Source organism: Piliocolobus tephrosceles, chromosome 1 (assembly GCF_002776525.5).
Source record: "Piliocolobus tephrosceles isolate RC106 chromosome 1, ASM277652v3, whole genome shotgun sequence".
NCBI lineage: Eukaryota > Metazoa > Chordata > Mammalia > Primates > Cercopithecidae > Piliocolobus > Piliocolobus tephrosceles.
In genome coordinates, this window is record NC_045434.1 from 30415284 (window position 1) to 30432302 (window position 17019).

At 39.0% G+C, this 17019-nt stretch overlaps 1 protein-coding gene across 3 annotated transcripts in view; it reads left to right on the forward strand.

Moving 5' to 3' along the window:
* KLHL20 (kelch like family member 20) overlaps positions 1 to 13022 on the forward strand; it is a 73235-nt gene extending 60213 nt beyond the window's left edge. For 2 of the 3 annotated variants that reach the window (XM_023207182.1, XM_023207184.1), the window contains exons 10-13: positions 296 to 429; positions 1641 to 1849; positions 8101 to 8207; positions 11487 to 13011. In XM_023207182.1, the coding sequence (XP_023062950.1) occupies positions 296 to 429; positions 1641 to 1849; positions 8101 to 8207; positions 11487 to 11571 (535 nt within the window). In that variant the 3' untranslated portion in view covers positions 11572 to 13011. Of the gene's footprint in view, positions 1 to 295; positions 430 to 1640; positions 1850 to 8100; positions 8208 to 11486 lie in introns of all 3 variants that reach the window. The other variant, XM_023207183.1, reaches the window with a different exon arrangement.
* Positions 13023 to 17019: the final 3997 nt, after the last annotated feature.

A 17019-nucleotide genomic window follows, 5' to 3' on the forward strand; every position in this document is an offset into this window, starting at 1 on the left:
TCAAAAAAAAAAAAAAAAAAAAAAAAAGCCTGTGTTATGTGAGCTGAGGTCATAGGTTGTTTTCTTCTTTCCTTGGGACATTTTCCAAGTCTGAGTGTAGAAAATAGCTTAATAGCTGGCACAGATATAAATTCTAAGATGTTTTTCTAATGACTAAGTAAAATGTTAGATTTTCATTGCGCATTTGACTATAGCAAGTCTGTGTACTCAGTATATCTTTAGTGTGATTTCAGAGCTTATGAAAAAGGCTTCACTTAATAAGAACAAGCATACAGTCTGGTTTCCCTCACTACAGGTATGATCCGAAGGAGAACAAGTGGACTCGGGTAGCTTCTATGAGTACCAGAAGACTAGGTGTGGCTGTGGCTGTGTTAGGAGGGTTCTTATATGCTGTAGGTGGCTCTGACGGGACATCTCCACTCAACACAGGTTAGTCCCTCCCAAAGGCAATCATGTTACCCAAAAGCAGAATGTTTTCCTGGAGAGTCCTCCTACAAAAAGTGTAGAAACTCCAGGTTATCCTATAATTTATTAGGAAAATGCTTGATTTTCCCTCCAGCAGAGTGCAGCGCTCAGCTCTTCCTCAGCTCCTACTGTAGTCATATTCTGAGTACATTCCCCAAATATTTGTTTCTTCCCCTGCTTTACAAGCTGCTGGAAATGTATAATGAATTTTAAAAACTACTTTCTTATATACTTTCTTATATAAGTAGTTCCTTTTCCTCCATCACAACTTCTCAAAAAAACCCACAACGTACTCTATATTATAATCTAAGAATAAATAAAAGCTTAGAACTACAAATTCGTTTGTTTGGGTTTTGTTTTTGTTTTTGTTTTTGTGATAGGGTCTCGCTCTGTCACCCAGGCTGGAGTCCAGTGGCATGATCTTGGCTCACTCCAACCTCTACCTCCGGGGCTCAAGCAGTCCTCCCACTTCAGCCTCCTGAGTAGCTGGGATTATAGGTGTGTGCCACCAGGCCTGGCTGATTTTTGTGTTTTTAGTAGAGATGGAGTTTCGCCGTGTTGCCCAGGCTGGTCTCAAACTCCTGAGCTCAAGTGATCCACCCACCTCAGCCTCCTAAAGTGCTGGAATTATAAGCGTGAGCCACTGCCCCTGGCCTGGTTTGTTATTCCTTTCTATTTAGATATTATGGGTATTTTTGCCTAAGGATATTGCCAATATGACAGTCCCACCAGATTCATTATCACATGTCTTCTCTTCAGAAGCTTAAAATGCACTATGCTATAGGGAAGGAATACAGGAGTACAGAAGTTGTCTGATTATGATGATAAATTATTAGTACTGAATGGTGCTTATTGATCATGTAGTCAGGCTCCCCATTGAATGATAAGGAGAGTGAGGCTGAGAGTCATGTAGCTAATTAGTCATTTAGATAAAACTAGAACCAGAGTATCTGGATCCCAACACATGCCCTTTCCACTGTACCATACCTAGAAGAAACCAGCCCCTGATGAGAGTATATGTGGTATTGTCCAGAGGTATACAAATCCTTCTCAGAAGCAAAAATCAGATCATGTGTTGAAAATATGTTATCACAAAGTATCAGTGGCTATAAAGAAAACTGGAGGTGAGAGGAAATGGTTGAATGCTCACTTACTGGTTTTTCTTTTCCCTACAGTGGAACGTTACAATCCTCAGGAAAACAGATGGCACACTATAGCCCCTATGGGGACCCGGAGGAAACACCTAGGCTGTGCAGTGTATCAGGACATGATCTATGCTGTAGGAGGTAGAGATGACACTACAGAGCTGAGCAGTGCTGAGAGATACAACCCCAGAACCAACCAGTGGTCTCCGGTGGTGGCCATGACGTCACGCCGTAGTGGAGTAAGTAGAGTTATGGACACTTAGGTTGCTTCCAAATCTTGGCTATTAATAGTGCTGCAATAAACATGGGAGTGCAGATATCTCTTCAATATACTGATTTCCTTTCTTTGGGGTATATACCTAGCAATTAGATTGCTGGATCATACGATATTTCTATTCTTAGTTTTTTGAGGAACCTCCAAACTGTTGTACTAATTTACATTTCCACCAGCAGTGTAGGAGGGTTCCCTTTTCTCTGCATCTTTATCAGCAATCATTATGGCCTGACTTTTGGATAAAAACCATTTTAACTGGGGTGAGATGACATCTCATTGTAATTTTCATTTCCATTTCTCTAGTGATCATATGTTGAGCACCTTTTCATATACCTGTCTGCTATTTTTATGCCTTCTTTGGAGAAAGGTCTATTCAGATCATTTGCCCACTTTTTAATTGGATTATTTGATTTTTTTCTGTTGAGTTGTTTGAGCCCTTATATATTCTAGTTATTAATCCCTTGTCAGATGGGTAGTTTTCTCCCATTCAGTGGGTTGTCTCTTCATTTTGTTGGTTGTTTCCTTTGCTGTGCAGAAGCTTTTTGACTTAATGTGATCCCATTTGTCTATTTTTTCTTTGGTTGCCTGTGCTTGTGGAGTATTACTGAAAAAAATCTTTGCCCAGACCAATGTCCTGGAAAGTTTCCCCAGTGTTTTCTTTTAGCAGTGTCATTGTTTGAGGCCTTAGATTTAAGGCTTTACTTCATTTTAATTTGATTTTTGTATATGGCAAAAAAATGGAGTCTAGTTTGATTCTGCATATAGATACCCAGTTTTCCCAGCACCATTAATTGAAGAGATTGTCCTTTCCCCAATGTACGTTCCTGGCACCTTTGTCAAAAAAACAGTTTGCTGTAAATGTATAGGTTTATTTCTGGGTTCTCCATTCTTTTCCATTGGTCTGTGTGTCTGTTTTTATGCTAGTCTCATACTGTTTTGGTTACTGTAGCTCTTTAGTATAATTTGAAGTCAGATAATGTGATTCCTCCAGTTTTGGTCTTGTTGCTCAAGATAGCTTTGCCTATTCTGGGTCTTTGTGGTTGCATATAAATTTTAGGATTTTTTTTTTCTATTTCTGTGAAGACTGTCATTGGTATTTTGGTAGGGATTGCATTGAATCTGTAGATTTTTTTGGATAGTATGGACATTTTAACAATATTGATTCTTCCAATCCATGAACATGGAATGTCTTGTCATTTTTGTGTGTCCTCTTCAATTTCTTGCATCAGTGTTTTCTAGTTTTCATCATATTTTTCACTTCTTTGGTTCAGTTTATTCCTAGGTATTTTATTTTATTTATAGTTATTGTAAATAGGATTACTTTCTTGATTTCTTTTTCAGATTGTTTGCTGTTGGCATATAAAAATGCTATTGATTTTTGTATCTTGATTTTGTATCCTGCAGCTTTGCTGAATTTATCAGTTATAATAGTTTTTTGGTGGAGTCTTTAGGTTTTTCCAAATATAAGATCATATTGTCTGCAAAGAAGAATAACTTGCCTTCTTCCTTTCCAATTTGAATGCCCTTTATTTCTTTCTTTTGTCCTGTTGCTCTAGCTAGGACTTCCAGTACTATACTGAATAACAGTGGTGAAAGTGCGCATGCCTGTCTTGTTCCAGATCTTAGAGGAAAGGCTTTCTTTCCATTTTTCTCCATTCTAAGTGATGCTACTGTGGGTCTGTCATATATGGTTTTTATTGTGTTGAGGTATGTTCCCTCTATACCCAGTTTTTTAAAGGTTTTTATCATGAAGGGATGCTTACTTTTATCAAATGCTTTTTCAGCATCAATTGAAATGATTATTTGGTTTTTGTCCTTCATTCTGTTGATATGATGTACCACACTGATTGATTTGCATATGTTGAACCATTCTTGCATCCCTGGGATAATTTCTACCTGGTCATGATGAATGATCTTTCTAATGTGTCATTGAATTCAGTTTGCTGGGATTTTGTTGAAGATTTTTGCATCATTGTTCATGGAGGATATTGGACTGTAGTTTTCTTTTTTTGATGTGTCTTTGTCTGGTTTGAGTATCAGGGTAATACTGGCCTCCTAAAGTGAGTTTGGAAGTGTTCCCTCTTCCTCTATGTTTGGAGTAGTTTGATAGGATTGGTATTAGTTCTTCTTTAAATATTTGATAAGATTCAGCAGTGAGGCCATTGGGTCCTGGGCTTTTCTTTGTTGGGAGATTATTTTTTTTTCTTTTCTTTCATTATACTTTAAGTTCTAGGGTACATGTGCACAATGTGTAGGTTTGATACATAGGTCTACATGTGCCATGTTGGTTTGCTGCACCCATCAACTCGTCATTTACATTAGGTATTTTTCTTAATGCTATCACTCCCCCAGCCCCCCACTCCCCTACAAGCCCTGGTATGTGATGTCCCCCGCCCTGTGTCTAAGTGATATCATTGTTCAATTCTGCTGGGAGTTTTTTTATTACAGCTTTGATCTCATTACTTTTTTGTTTTGTTTTGAGATAGGGTCTGGGTCTGTCGCCAAGGTTAGAGTGCAATGATACAGTGTTGGCTCACTGCATCCTCCACCTCCCAGGCTCAAACCATCCTTCCACCTCAGTCTCCCCGTTAGCTGGGACTACAGGTGCACACCACCACCCCCAGCTACTTTTTGTTTTTTGTTTTTTGGTAGAGTTGGGGTTTCGCCATATTGCCCAGGCTGGTCTCAAACTCCTTGGCTCAAGCGATCTATTCACCTCAGCCTCCCAAAGTGCTGAAATTACAGGCATGAGCCACCACACTCATCAGCCTCATTACTTATTATTGGTCTGTTCAAGTTTTGGATTTCTTCATGGGTCAGTCTTGGTAGGTTGTATGTGTCTAGGAATTTATCTGTTTCTTCTAGATTTTCCAATTTATTGGCATATATTTGTTCATAATAGCCTCTAATTATCCTTTGAATTTCTGTGGTATCAGTTGTAATGTCTCCTTTTTCTTCTCTGATTGTATTTATTTGGGCCTTCTCTCTTTTTTCTTAGTCTGCCTAAAGGTTTGTTGATTTTGTTTATCCTTTCAAAAGTCAACTTTTCATTTCATTGATCTTTTGTGTTTTTTTCACTTGAATTTCATTAATTTCTGCTCTGATCTTGTTTCTTCTACTCATTTTGGATTTGGTTCTTTTCTAGTTCTTTAAGATGCATTGTTAGGTTATTTGAAGTTTTTGTACTTTTTTGACGTAGGCTCTTATTACTATAAACTTTCCTTTTACTTTCACTTTATGTCTAAAACCACTTTACAGGTTTTGGTATGTTGTTTTTCCATTTTCATTTGTTTCAAGAAATTTTTAATTTCTTCATTTCTTCATTGACCCACTGGTCATTCAGGATGCTTTTAGGTAAATCAAGCCCTGCTAATTTGACACTAGAAAATAATGAATTTCTTTTGATTATTTTTATCTCATGTAGTTTAAAAATTTTATGTCCAGTCATATCTTTAGTTAGAGAATAATTTTTTAGGATTTCTCTTTTTTTTTTTTTGAGAAGGAGTCTCTCTCTCTCTCGCCTAGGCTGGAGTGCAGTGGCACAATCTCAGCTTACTGCAACTTCCACCTCCCAGGTTCAAGCAGTTCTCCTGCCTCAGCCTCCCAAGTAGCTGGGACTACAGGCACATGCCACCATGTCCAGCTAACTTTTGTATTTTTAGTAGAGATGGGGTTTCACCATGTTAGCCAGGCTGGTCTCGAACTCCTGACCTCAGGTGATCCAACCCCCTCAGCCTCCCAAAGTGCTGGGATTACAGGCATAAGCCACTGTACCTGGCTTTTATGATTTATCCTGTATCCATTGCTTTTCTGAAACAATCTCCCCAAATTATCTACTACCTTATCTAAATTAATATTAGATCTATATATTGCAACCTAGTGTTTCTAGCTAATAGTCTAAGTAGTTGGCATACTAATACAAATGTTTAGGCAAAAATACATCTGGCCCCACCCCCAGTCTCCACAAACTAGTTTGAGTCTATTCTATGTATAGTATAGACCAGATCAGACTCCCCTATGACATGTTCTAGACCATGGATGGCCTGTGACTACAAGAGACTTCTGGGTGAAGTATAGAATTCATCCATCTTGGGATGAAACATCTTGGGATGTTTGCTCAGAGCGAAATTAACCACTGATCATGTCAGGAGTTTATCGAGGCATCCATAACAGGAAGGAGAAGCAAGCAGTAGCTAAGCACTCCACAATCTGAGGATAAAAGAGAGTGAATTCTGGTTGGCATAAATCAAGGTACACCACTGGAAGGTGTCAGCAAGTCAAAGCCTTCACATATCTATGGCTTTTTATTACTGACAACTAACAGCATATTAGTCACATTCCTGTTAAGTGTTTGCTATGTGTTGGGAAAGCAAAAATGAGTATGACATGATTCCTCTCCTTTAGTAGCTCCCAATTTAGTGAAGGAAATTCAAATGTTTACAGCTAACTATAATAAATAAACCCTACAGTGGTGGTAACGTATTTTATGGAAGAACATAGGAGAATGCGCTTACTGCTTTGGGGAAGTAAGAATGAGTTGGGGCAGTGAAGAGACTACCAAAGACCGTCACATGTAAGCTAGCTCGTGAAGGAAGAATAAGCTTTTCTAAAAGACAGAAAACAGTAGCCAGGGCCAGGTGCGGTGGCTCATGCCTGTAATCCCAGCACTTTGAAAGGCAGAGACAGGATTACTTGAGCCCAGGAATTTGAGACCGGTCTGGGCAACATGTGAGACCCCATCTATACAAAAAAATTAAAAATTAGCCAGATGTAGTGGTACATCCCTGTAGTCCCAGCAACTTAAGAAGCTGAGGTGGGAGGATCACTTGAGCCTAGGAGGTGGACGCTATCGTGAACTGTTTTTTTGTTTTATTTTTTGAGCCTGTCACCTAGGCTGTAGTGCAGTGGTGCGATCTTGGCTCACTGCAACCTCCACCTCCCAGGCTCAAGTGATTCTCCTGCCTCAGCCTCCTGAGTAGCTAGGACGACAGGACTACAGGTGCGTGCCACCATGCCCAGCTATTTCTTTGTATTTTTAGTAAAGACGGTTTCACTATGGTGATCTGTGATCCTGCCACTGCACTGCAGCTTGAGTGACAGAGTGAGACCCTGTGAGTAAGACAGAGAGGGAAAGAGAGAGAGGGAGAAAGCAAGAGAGAGAGGGGTGCGGGGAGAAAACACCAGCCAGGGAACATATGCAAAAGTGTGGAGGTATGAAAAATGTATATTATCTTCAGGGACTAGCAGTTAATCCAGTTTTACTGCAGCATAGGATTCATTAGTAGGAGTAAAGGGAAACTATAGGAGGTGAGGCTCAAATAGTGGGCTAAGATAGATTTCTGGAGGGCCTGAGTAACATAATAAGGACTTTAAACTTATCCTTAAGTAGTAGGGAGGCTTAGAAAGTTGTTTTGGTTTTAGGAGATTTTTTTGAGAGGGTCCCACTCAGCTGCCCAGACTAGAGTGCAGTGGAACAATCTCAGCTCACTGCAACTTTGACCTTTCAGGCTCAAGCCATCCTCAGCCTCCAGGTAGCTGGGACTACAGGTATGCCCCCACTACACCCAACTAATTTTTGTATTTTTTGAAAAGACAGTCTCACTATGTTGCCCAGGCTGGTCTCGAACTCCTGGGCTCAAGCAATCCACCCACCTCAGCCTCCCAAAGTAAGAAAGTTTTTAAAAGAGGAAAGTGACAATATGATTAAATTTCTATTTTTCTGTTTTACTTTAGTTTTGTAGAGATAGGGGTCTCACTGTGTTGCCCAAGCTGGTCTTGAACTCCAGGCTTCAAGTGATGCTCCCACCTGGGCCTTCCCCAGGTGCTGGGATTACAGGCATGAGGTACCATGCTTGGCCTAGATTTGTATTTTTAAAAGAGAATTTTAGTAGCAATTTAGAAAGATTAGAGCAGGCAAATACCAAAAGAAGTGACAGCAGTTTGAAGGTTGTTTGCTCACTCCTAGTGAGCAGTTTTTTTTAAATTAAAGAAGCACATGTTTTCGATTCTGTGTGAATATTCTAATTGAATATATAATTTTATAGTTCCCATAATTTGATAGACTTCTGTTGTTACATCTTCCCCATGTTTCAGTAAACCAGAATATAAAGCCATAAAGAATTATCTTTTGTAAACAGATTTATCTAGAAACCAGTCTAGAATTTCCTTAATGATTGTCTAGTTTCTTCAGCAGCTTACTATATTTTGGTTTTGTAGGTTGGCCTGGCAGTGGTCAATGGACAGCTTATGGCAGTAGGAGGTTTTGATGGCACAACATACTTGAAGACCATAGAAGTTTTTGATCCTGATGCCAATACATGGAGGTAACTTTTAAGCTGTGTAGCAAATCACCTTACTACTGACTTGGAAATCATGGGCTTGAGACAGCCCATGACCATCAGAACTGGGATGGTCAGTACATTGGAGTACTTTGAAGAGGGCTGAAGTTACACATATTTATGGCTCATTTTGACTTGATTGCTCTAAAGTGGCTGATATATTACAAAATTCTCCTTTTCAGTAACTGTCCAGTTTTATAATTAGAGATGAGTAAAATAGGGGGAAAAATCTCCTTCCTGGTCCGATCATGTTCAGCCAAGGAAACAAAAGCACTGAGAAATAAAATGACTTGCCTAAGTGACTTAGTGACAGAGTTAGAATTAGAACCTAGGCCTGGCTCCAAAGCTGTCCATGCCATTTTTTGGTGTTCTTGTGGGAAACCTATGCTTAGGAAAAACAAATTAAAAAAGAATATTTCATTTTTAAACCCATTTTAACTTTTAGGGAGGAGGCTACATCTTATTTAAGAGAGTTTAACTTAAACTTCATTTCTAGGTTTAATTTTACTTTGCTTTTAAATCCTCAATTGTCTAATAAAGCTTTCCTAAGTAGTTAAGTAGTTTTTACAATTTCACATAAATTAGGTGACTTTTGCATTTATTTTAAATATTCAAAACCTTTACAAACTTAGCAAAATTCTCTTAAACCTTTAAACTTAAAATAATTAAGTCTAAATCTTTACTCAATCATATTTTATACTGGAATCACAAGAGTAATCTTATAGATGCTCTAAAAAGCCAAATTCTCTTAAACACTATAAGAACTTAAAATGGAGGCCGGGCGCAGTGGCTCAAGCCTGTAATCCCAGCACTTTGGGAGGCCGAGACGGGCGGATCACGAGGTCAGGAGATCGAGACCATCCTGGCTAACACAGTGAAACCCCGTCTCTACTAAAAAATACAAAAAACTAGCCGGGCGAGGTGGCAACTAGCCGGGCGAGGTGGCGGGCACCTGTAGTCCCAGCTACTCGGGAGGCTGAGGCAGGAGAATGGCGTAAACCCGGGAGGCGGAGCTTGCAGTGAGCTGAGAACCGGCCACTGCACTCCAGCCCGGGCGACAGAGCGAGACTCCGTCTCAACAAAAAAAAAAAAAGAACTTAAAATGCCAAACATATAGTTAATTCTCAAACTTTAAAAATAACAGTACTATGGGTTTGATGTATGGCATATCTGTACTTAATTCTAAATACTAGTCTTCTAAGAAAACAGTTTTGCCTTCTAAGCAATTTGGGGTTTCCTTCTCAATAAAACGGGCTTACTTGCCTAAGCAAGTTTAGGGTCACCATCTCAGTGGTTAAGGTTGCACATCAACCAGAAATATCAGGCTGGACATGTGAGCTGAGGAGCAGACATTCTGGGAAATTTTTCTTATGACCATGAAGGATAAGCTGAGCTCTGTTTTACTGTTACTGTTCTAAAAGAGGCAGTCTTGTAGTCCATTCTTTACTGTGTTCTAATACATTTCCTAATTTTAAGCCTGCAACTATCCACCTGGGTTTTTTCATCACCCTATTAGATTCAACTATAGTCTATCTCTAGGAAAGCCACAATCTTCACAGAGATTTAAGTGACATGCTTTGGATCCTCCATATGTCTCACAGCTCCATATGACTCAGTGGTCACAAACTAAAGTCAGGCTAATAACAGCATAGTACTTTTTGCTCCTACATCACATTTTTATAGTCCTGTTCATTAAGTAAAGATTTACTAATGGCCGGACACGGTGGCTCATGCCTGTAATCTCAGCACTTTGGGAGACCAAGGTGGGCAGATCACCTGAGGTCAGGAGTTCGAGACCAGCCTGACCAACATGGTGAAACCTCGTCTCTATTAAAAATACAAAAATTAGCCAGGCATGGGTGGTGGGCACCTGTAATCCCAGCTACTTGGGAGGCTGAGGCAGGAGAATCACTTGAACCTGGGGGGCAGAGGTTGCAGTGAGCGGAGATTGGGCCATTGCACTGCAGCCTGGGTGACAGAGCGAGACTCCATCTCAAAAAAAAAAACAAAAGGATTTACTAAGTGCTCTGAGCCCTGGGGATACAAAACTAAACAACAACAACAAAAAATTCCTGCTGAGCGCATGCCTGTAATCCCAGCTACTAAGGAGGCTGAGGCACAAGAATCTCTTGAACCCAGGAGGTGGAGGTTGCAGTGAGCTGAGATCACACCACTGTACTCTAGTCTGAGTGGCAGAGCAAGACTCCATCTAAAAAAAAAATTTCTTGCCCTGCTGGAGCTAACCAATTGTATTGAGGGAGACAAGCAGTACCATACCAGTAGATGGAAGTGCTATGGCAAATACCAAAGCAGGGGAGGAGGCTAGGGAGTACAGGGAGGGGAATCTGTTTTTAAAGGTGGCCAGGGAAGGCCTCATTGGAAAGGTAACATTTTAGCAAAACCTAATAATGGTAAAGGATAGGTAATGGCAGCTTTGGGCCTCTCACTGGCAGGATATTTTCTTCCATATACAGCTTTCTATTTTTACTAGGAATTTTGAGTAAGCATAATTTCTGAAGACAGCCAAATTTACTGTCACTTAATCACTATAATCTTATCTGAGGACTTGTTTCTTAGTAACTGTCACTAAATAGAATTAGTAATAGATGACAAAGAAATAGTTATGAAATTGTTGAGGATCATCTGTTGAAAGATTAATAGCTAAATATTTGCAGTTACATATCCCAGACTTAAAAACCAACTCTACCTCATAGCTGATAAAGGTCTAGTATTCTTCTCCGTGGAAGGTCCTTAATTTTGAAGATGATCTTGTCACAAACTAGGTGCGACTTTACTCAAATCCAGTTTTGTTCTATAAAAGACTTGAGGAGGCTTATAGAGTATATATAAGACAAAGGGATAAAAATAAATATTTGAAGAATTTTAGGCAAAGGGAAAACATAGGTGGGACAATAATAAAGCTGGGGCAAAATTACAAAACTGTAGAATATATAATTCTGTGTAATTGTTAGAAGTCAGTGAGGTATAAAGTTGTAAAGTTCTGATGCAAAAAGTGAATATGATGCTCTCTCATTCTTCACACAGCCTCCTATGAGTGAGAGCATGTCAGTCTCTCAAACAGTCCTGCTACTCAACAGTGCTCAACTGCAGCTTCTAATTTTTAGAATGAAGACAATATTAGTGTGAAGCTGAAAATATTAGTTATAATATAAAACATAGAAATGTGTTAATAACATCTTAGTTGTGGAAGAAATGGTGCTTTTTTTCCAGTTAGAAAATATGATTATGTTTCTCTCTTTGCAGGTTATATGGCGGGATGAATTACCGTCGGCTAGGGGGTGGTGTAGGAGTTATTAAAATGACACATTGTGAATCCCATATTTGGTGAACACAGAGAAGACAGAGTCTTGTACATATTCCTCTGTATTCTGGGGAGCTTTGACCTTGGAGCTTTGTACAGCTTGAGAAAACATTAGAACAAATTTTATTATTTGCCGGTGCCTCAACATATGGAAATACAAATGAAAGTACTTCACCTGCAAGATGCACAATAATTTTCAACTCTGTGCAGAAGAATATTTATTTTTGGTTTTAATTTATCATGGTTTTTTGTTGTTTTCGTTTTGAACTTATCCTTCCTCCTACCAAAAAAGAAAAGAAGAAAAAAATTCCAAGCAGCAAAACTTACTTTGTTTATAAGGTATTGATTTAGGTTTGAAAATACTATTTAATAAGGGCATAAGGGCTATATATGATTTGGCTGTTATTGCTAGACACTCCATCCACGTGATTCCACTAACAAGGATTACCAGGAATTAAGGTAGGTATGCAAAATGTATTAGCTAGCCATTATTCTTGCACTAACCACCAGAACACTTGAAAATCTAAAGAAAGAAAAAAAAAACAAGAAAAGGCAACATCTCATTTTAAACAGTACAATTCAGAAGGGATACTAAATCAATCAAAACCAGGACTCAGACACTACAGTTTTCATCAGTGTAATTGTATGTCTTGTTTCTGTATGAATTTGTTTATTTAGTCTTTTTTTCATAATATTCTCATAGAGTTTCTGCTAGATCTAGAGCTCTGCTCAGTGCCTCTTATAAAAACAATATATAAGTCTCATATGCTGTCTTCAGAATCCAAGAGAATCACATGCAGCTTCTGCAACAGTTTTTGCTCAAAAATGTTACCAACTAAAGCAACTGTCCTTCCTGTTTCCTTATTGCTACCAAGGACCAGCAGGGAGAAATATCTTCTCCCAGCAGTGAATTCTGTTATGCAATTTATTCTTGATGCTCAGGCCTAGTTAAGCTGAGGCTTACCTTTAATAACAGCCTCTAAGGGAATGAATTATTCAGTTCATGTAATAGCACACATTAAAGACTATAAAATCAATTGAGGCATTTTATTAATATCTTGGTTCTTTTATACAAACAATGTATCATTATCTTCATTCTATAAGACCATTGTTACTACTTCTCTCAAATTGCACTTTCTGGTAAAAAGTTAAAAATTTTTAGGAGAAAACATAATTTCAATGGTTAAAGTTTTTTTTCCTCATTGTATTCATAGACAAATTTTTTTCAATATATTTTGCAAGAAAAATCTTTGAATAAGACTAACTGCATTTAAAAGGAATAACCTCCTTCTCCCTTTCCCCAACTACAAAGATATTTGGCAACTTTGTGTTTACATTTAAAGATCATTTGCACCTTTTTCAAGGAAAAAAAAAGTATTGAGTAAACAATTGTTTACATGTATCATTTATGCTTTTTTCTAGCATGTATAACTTTTTTAAATAAAGGTAGTATTTACCATTAAAAAATTTTTAGCTAATGCTTTTTATCCTTGTACTTTTGTTATTTAATTTGGAATTTCTGTTTCTATATAATTCATTTTACCTGTATGTAAACTTATAAGTGCTTTAAACTTGAAGGAATAAAAGGATTGCCAGCTAGAATTAATAGGAATTTTCATTATATATTTTCATATGTTATATTACCTAACCTATAAACTTATTTTCTAGGTAGAACTTAGAATCGTACAATTTTGAGCTAGAAGGACTCTTCAACAATCATCTAGTCCAAACCCATTTATTACACTGATCCAAGTCTGAAAACCACAGAAGTCTGCCTAAGAATAAATAGTTAATGACAGAACTAACATTAGAAATCAGTTTCCTCAATTCCCAGTCCATTCCTCCTGCTATGCCACACAGCCACTGCAGGTTTACCTGAAACTAAATGTAATAAAAGACCTTAGGTATTTTTACTAAGTCTGGTATGAACATGTAAAAAGTATAAAAACTTTTATGAGATCCTTACTGTAGTACATCATTAACAATCAATCTTCAAGGCAAAACCATGTATTTCCCAAGACTCTACTATTTCATACATCTGAGGCAAAAGAAAGTGATAATAGCAAGAACAAAACTAGGGATTAGACTCTCCATTAATCAGGAAGTCCCCAGTGGGAGCAATTCATGCAGCACTGATTCAAGAGTAGAGACCCAGGAATTAACAGCACTGGCCAGAGTCTTCATTGGAGACTGTTAGGGGTTTGTCTTTCCCCCTCCAGTGAAGGCACTCCACTTTTATTATTGATTGAAATGTATTCTGTTAAAGGTGTTGCTGTGAAATAGAATCTTTATTAATTTTTGTGCATAGTTTTTTCCACAACTCAAGTTTGGAATAGGGGTTGGGTTGGCAGTCATTTTCATTTCATAAGTAAGTCTACTGAAGCTTAGAAAAGTTGAAATGACATGGTAGGAGCTGAACCTTAAATCTGTAGCCCCTGATTGTAAATCCTTTGTGCTCTATACACATTCCCACATTCCTGTTTTTGATTGCTTCCCGGTTCTGTTCCATAATGTTTTACCTCCAGACACTCACACTGCAGATAATACTTCTTGACTACTGTGTAAAAGGGGTCTTTCCTGTACAAGATGTGAGGGAGTAGGGGACGAACCTTTCAAATTTTATGTTAACTGAGGAAACAGATGGGCAAAGAAAAAATGCAAGAAGGAAAGAAATATAGAAGAGGAGAGAAAGAAGCAGCAGGAGGCAAAAATGACCCACTAAACCTGAGTATGTCTGCCCAATTGTGAGAAACGGATCTGTAAATTGCTTTGAGGGCCCTGCTGGAAGTGACTGAAAAGAATGGTCCCAAGAAATGACAAAACTCTTCAACTAAGTTGTCTTACCTGTCCTTTATACTGATCTTTCAGTTATTTAGCTTTGTAAGGTTAGGAACTTAGATTATTTTAAATGTAAAAAAGAAAGGATGGTTATTCACTGAACTATCATAAAATATTTGGGGTTATTCCGGTCACAGTAACCTACTAATACCCCTATCCTAGAAAGACTGTTTAAGCCTGAATTCCTAGGAAAAGAGGACACATATCCTCAGTGTGAATTTAGATTAGTAAACCCTTGGACTTCTCCTAAACAGGAACAGCCCCTGCTTTCAAAAAGCTTAGTTTTAAGCCTTGGTTTCATCAAGCCTCTCGATCAGTGGTTCTCAAAGTATGGTCTGTGGACCCTGAGGTCTCCAATATCTTTCTTTTTTTTCCTCTTGTTGCCCGGGCTGGAGTGCAGTGTTGCAATCTCGGCTCACTGCAACCTCCACCTCCCAGATTCAAGCGATTCTCCTGCCTCAGCCTCCTGAGTAGCCGGGATTACAGGCATGTGCCACCAGGCCCAACTAATTTTTTTGTATTTTTAGTAGAGACGGGGTTTTGCCATGTTGATCAGGCTGGTCTCAAACTCCCGACCTCTGGTGATCCGCCCGCGTTGGCCTACCAAAGTGCTGAGATTACAGTCGTGAGCCGCTGCACCCAACCAATTCCCCAATATCTTTCAAAGTATCCATGAGTCGAAACTATTTTTTTTTTTTGAGAGGGAGTCTCGCTCTGTCGCCCAGGCTGGAGTGCAGTGGCTCAATCTCGGCTCACTGCAAGCTCTGCCTCCCAGGTTCATGCCATTCTCCTGCCTCAGCCTCCCGAGCAGCTGGCGCCCGCCACCATGGCAGACTAACTTTTTTATATTTTTAGTAGAGACGGGGTTTCACTGTGTTGGCCAGGATGGGCTCGATCTCCTGACCTCATGATCTTCCCACCTCAGCCTCTCAAAGTGCTGGGATTACAGGAATGAGCCACCGCACCCAGCTGAAACTATTTTCTTAGTAAAACTAAGTTTTCTGCCTTTTTTTTACTGCAGTGGCATTTGTGTTAATGGTGCAGAAGCTATGGTGGGTAAAACTGCTGGTGTCAGCATAAATCAAGGCATAAATCAAAGCATAAATCAAACTGTACAACTAGACATAGTATTCACCACCATAGACTTGTAGGACTTTTGTTTTTAAACATGTTTTTGTTTGAGACAGAGTCACGCTCTGTCACCCAGGCTGGAGTGTAGTGGCGAGATCCCTGCTCACTGCAGCCTCCACCTCCTGGGTTCAGGCAATTCTCCAACGTCAGCCTCCCAAGTAGCTGGGAATACAGGCGCCCACTAGCACCCCCCGCTAATTTTTTTTTTTTTTATTTTTCGTAGAGACGAGGTTTCGCCATGCTGGCCATGCTGGTCTCGAACTCCTAACCTCAAGTGATCCGCCCACCTCAGCCTCTCAAAGTGCTGGGATTACAGGCATGAGCCACTGTGCCTGGCCTGGATATTTTTAAATTTGCTTAAAAATGTCCTTGATGAAGCAACAAAAATTATTAATTTACTAAATCTCAACTTGTGGACATACGTCTTTTTTCAATATTTTATGACAAAATGGGAAGTATGCATAAAACACTGCTGCAAACCAAAATACAGTGGTCGTCCCAAGAAAATCTTTTGAGATTGTTTTAAGATGCAAGCTGAAATACCTACTTTTTGAAAGAATGACACACAAATTGAGGTCATTCAGACTTGGGTGTTGACCAGGCATTTTCTCTCAAATGAACAAAGTGAGGCTATCATTTCAAGGAACACAACTGACAGTACTTATTGTCAACCATATTCAAGAGAAAAATTACAATTTTGAGAAGGCTATGCAACTATGAACTTGACAGCTACTTAAAAACTTTTCTGATGAAACTGGTGATGACATTGATGAATGCCTTTTTAATTGCATAGTGAAGTGTGTCAACATGTGGAAGATCTGTGTAACTCATGGAATCAGTTTTTCTAAATGATTAATGCACAGGTTAAGATGTATCCAAAGCACAAGACAGACCAACAGATCTTATGGGAACAATATGAAAGGTCTATTGATACGGTTTTAGATTTCAGTAGTCACTTGTCACGTTTTAATGTAATATCAGGAGTATCCATAATTATCAGAAAAGCTATTAAAATCCTCCTCCCCCTTCCAATTTCATATTTGTGTAAGCCATATTTTCTTGACATACTTCAACCAAAATAACATTGCAAAAGATTGAATGCAGAAGCAGGTAAGAACTCAAATTGAGTTCTAATAAGCCAGAAATTGAAGTCATACAAAAATGTAAAAGAAAACATCACTAATTTTTTTGCTTTTGAAATAAAAAAAAAAATTGTTTTAAAAATGATAGCCTGGGCCAGGCATGGTGGCTGATGACTGTAATCCCAGCACCTTTGGAGGCCCAGGTGGCAGATACACTTGAGATCAGGAGTTTGAGACCAGCCACGCAAAAATGGCAAAACCCTGTCTCTACTAAATATACAAAAATTAGCTGCGCATGGTGGTGCATGCCTGTAATCTCAGCTCCTTGGGAGGCTGAGGCAGGAGAATCCCTCAAACCTGAAACACAGAGGCTGCAGTGAGCCGAAATCATGCCACTGCACTGCAACCTGGGTGACAGAGTAAG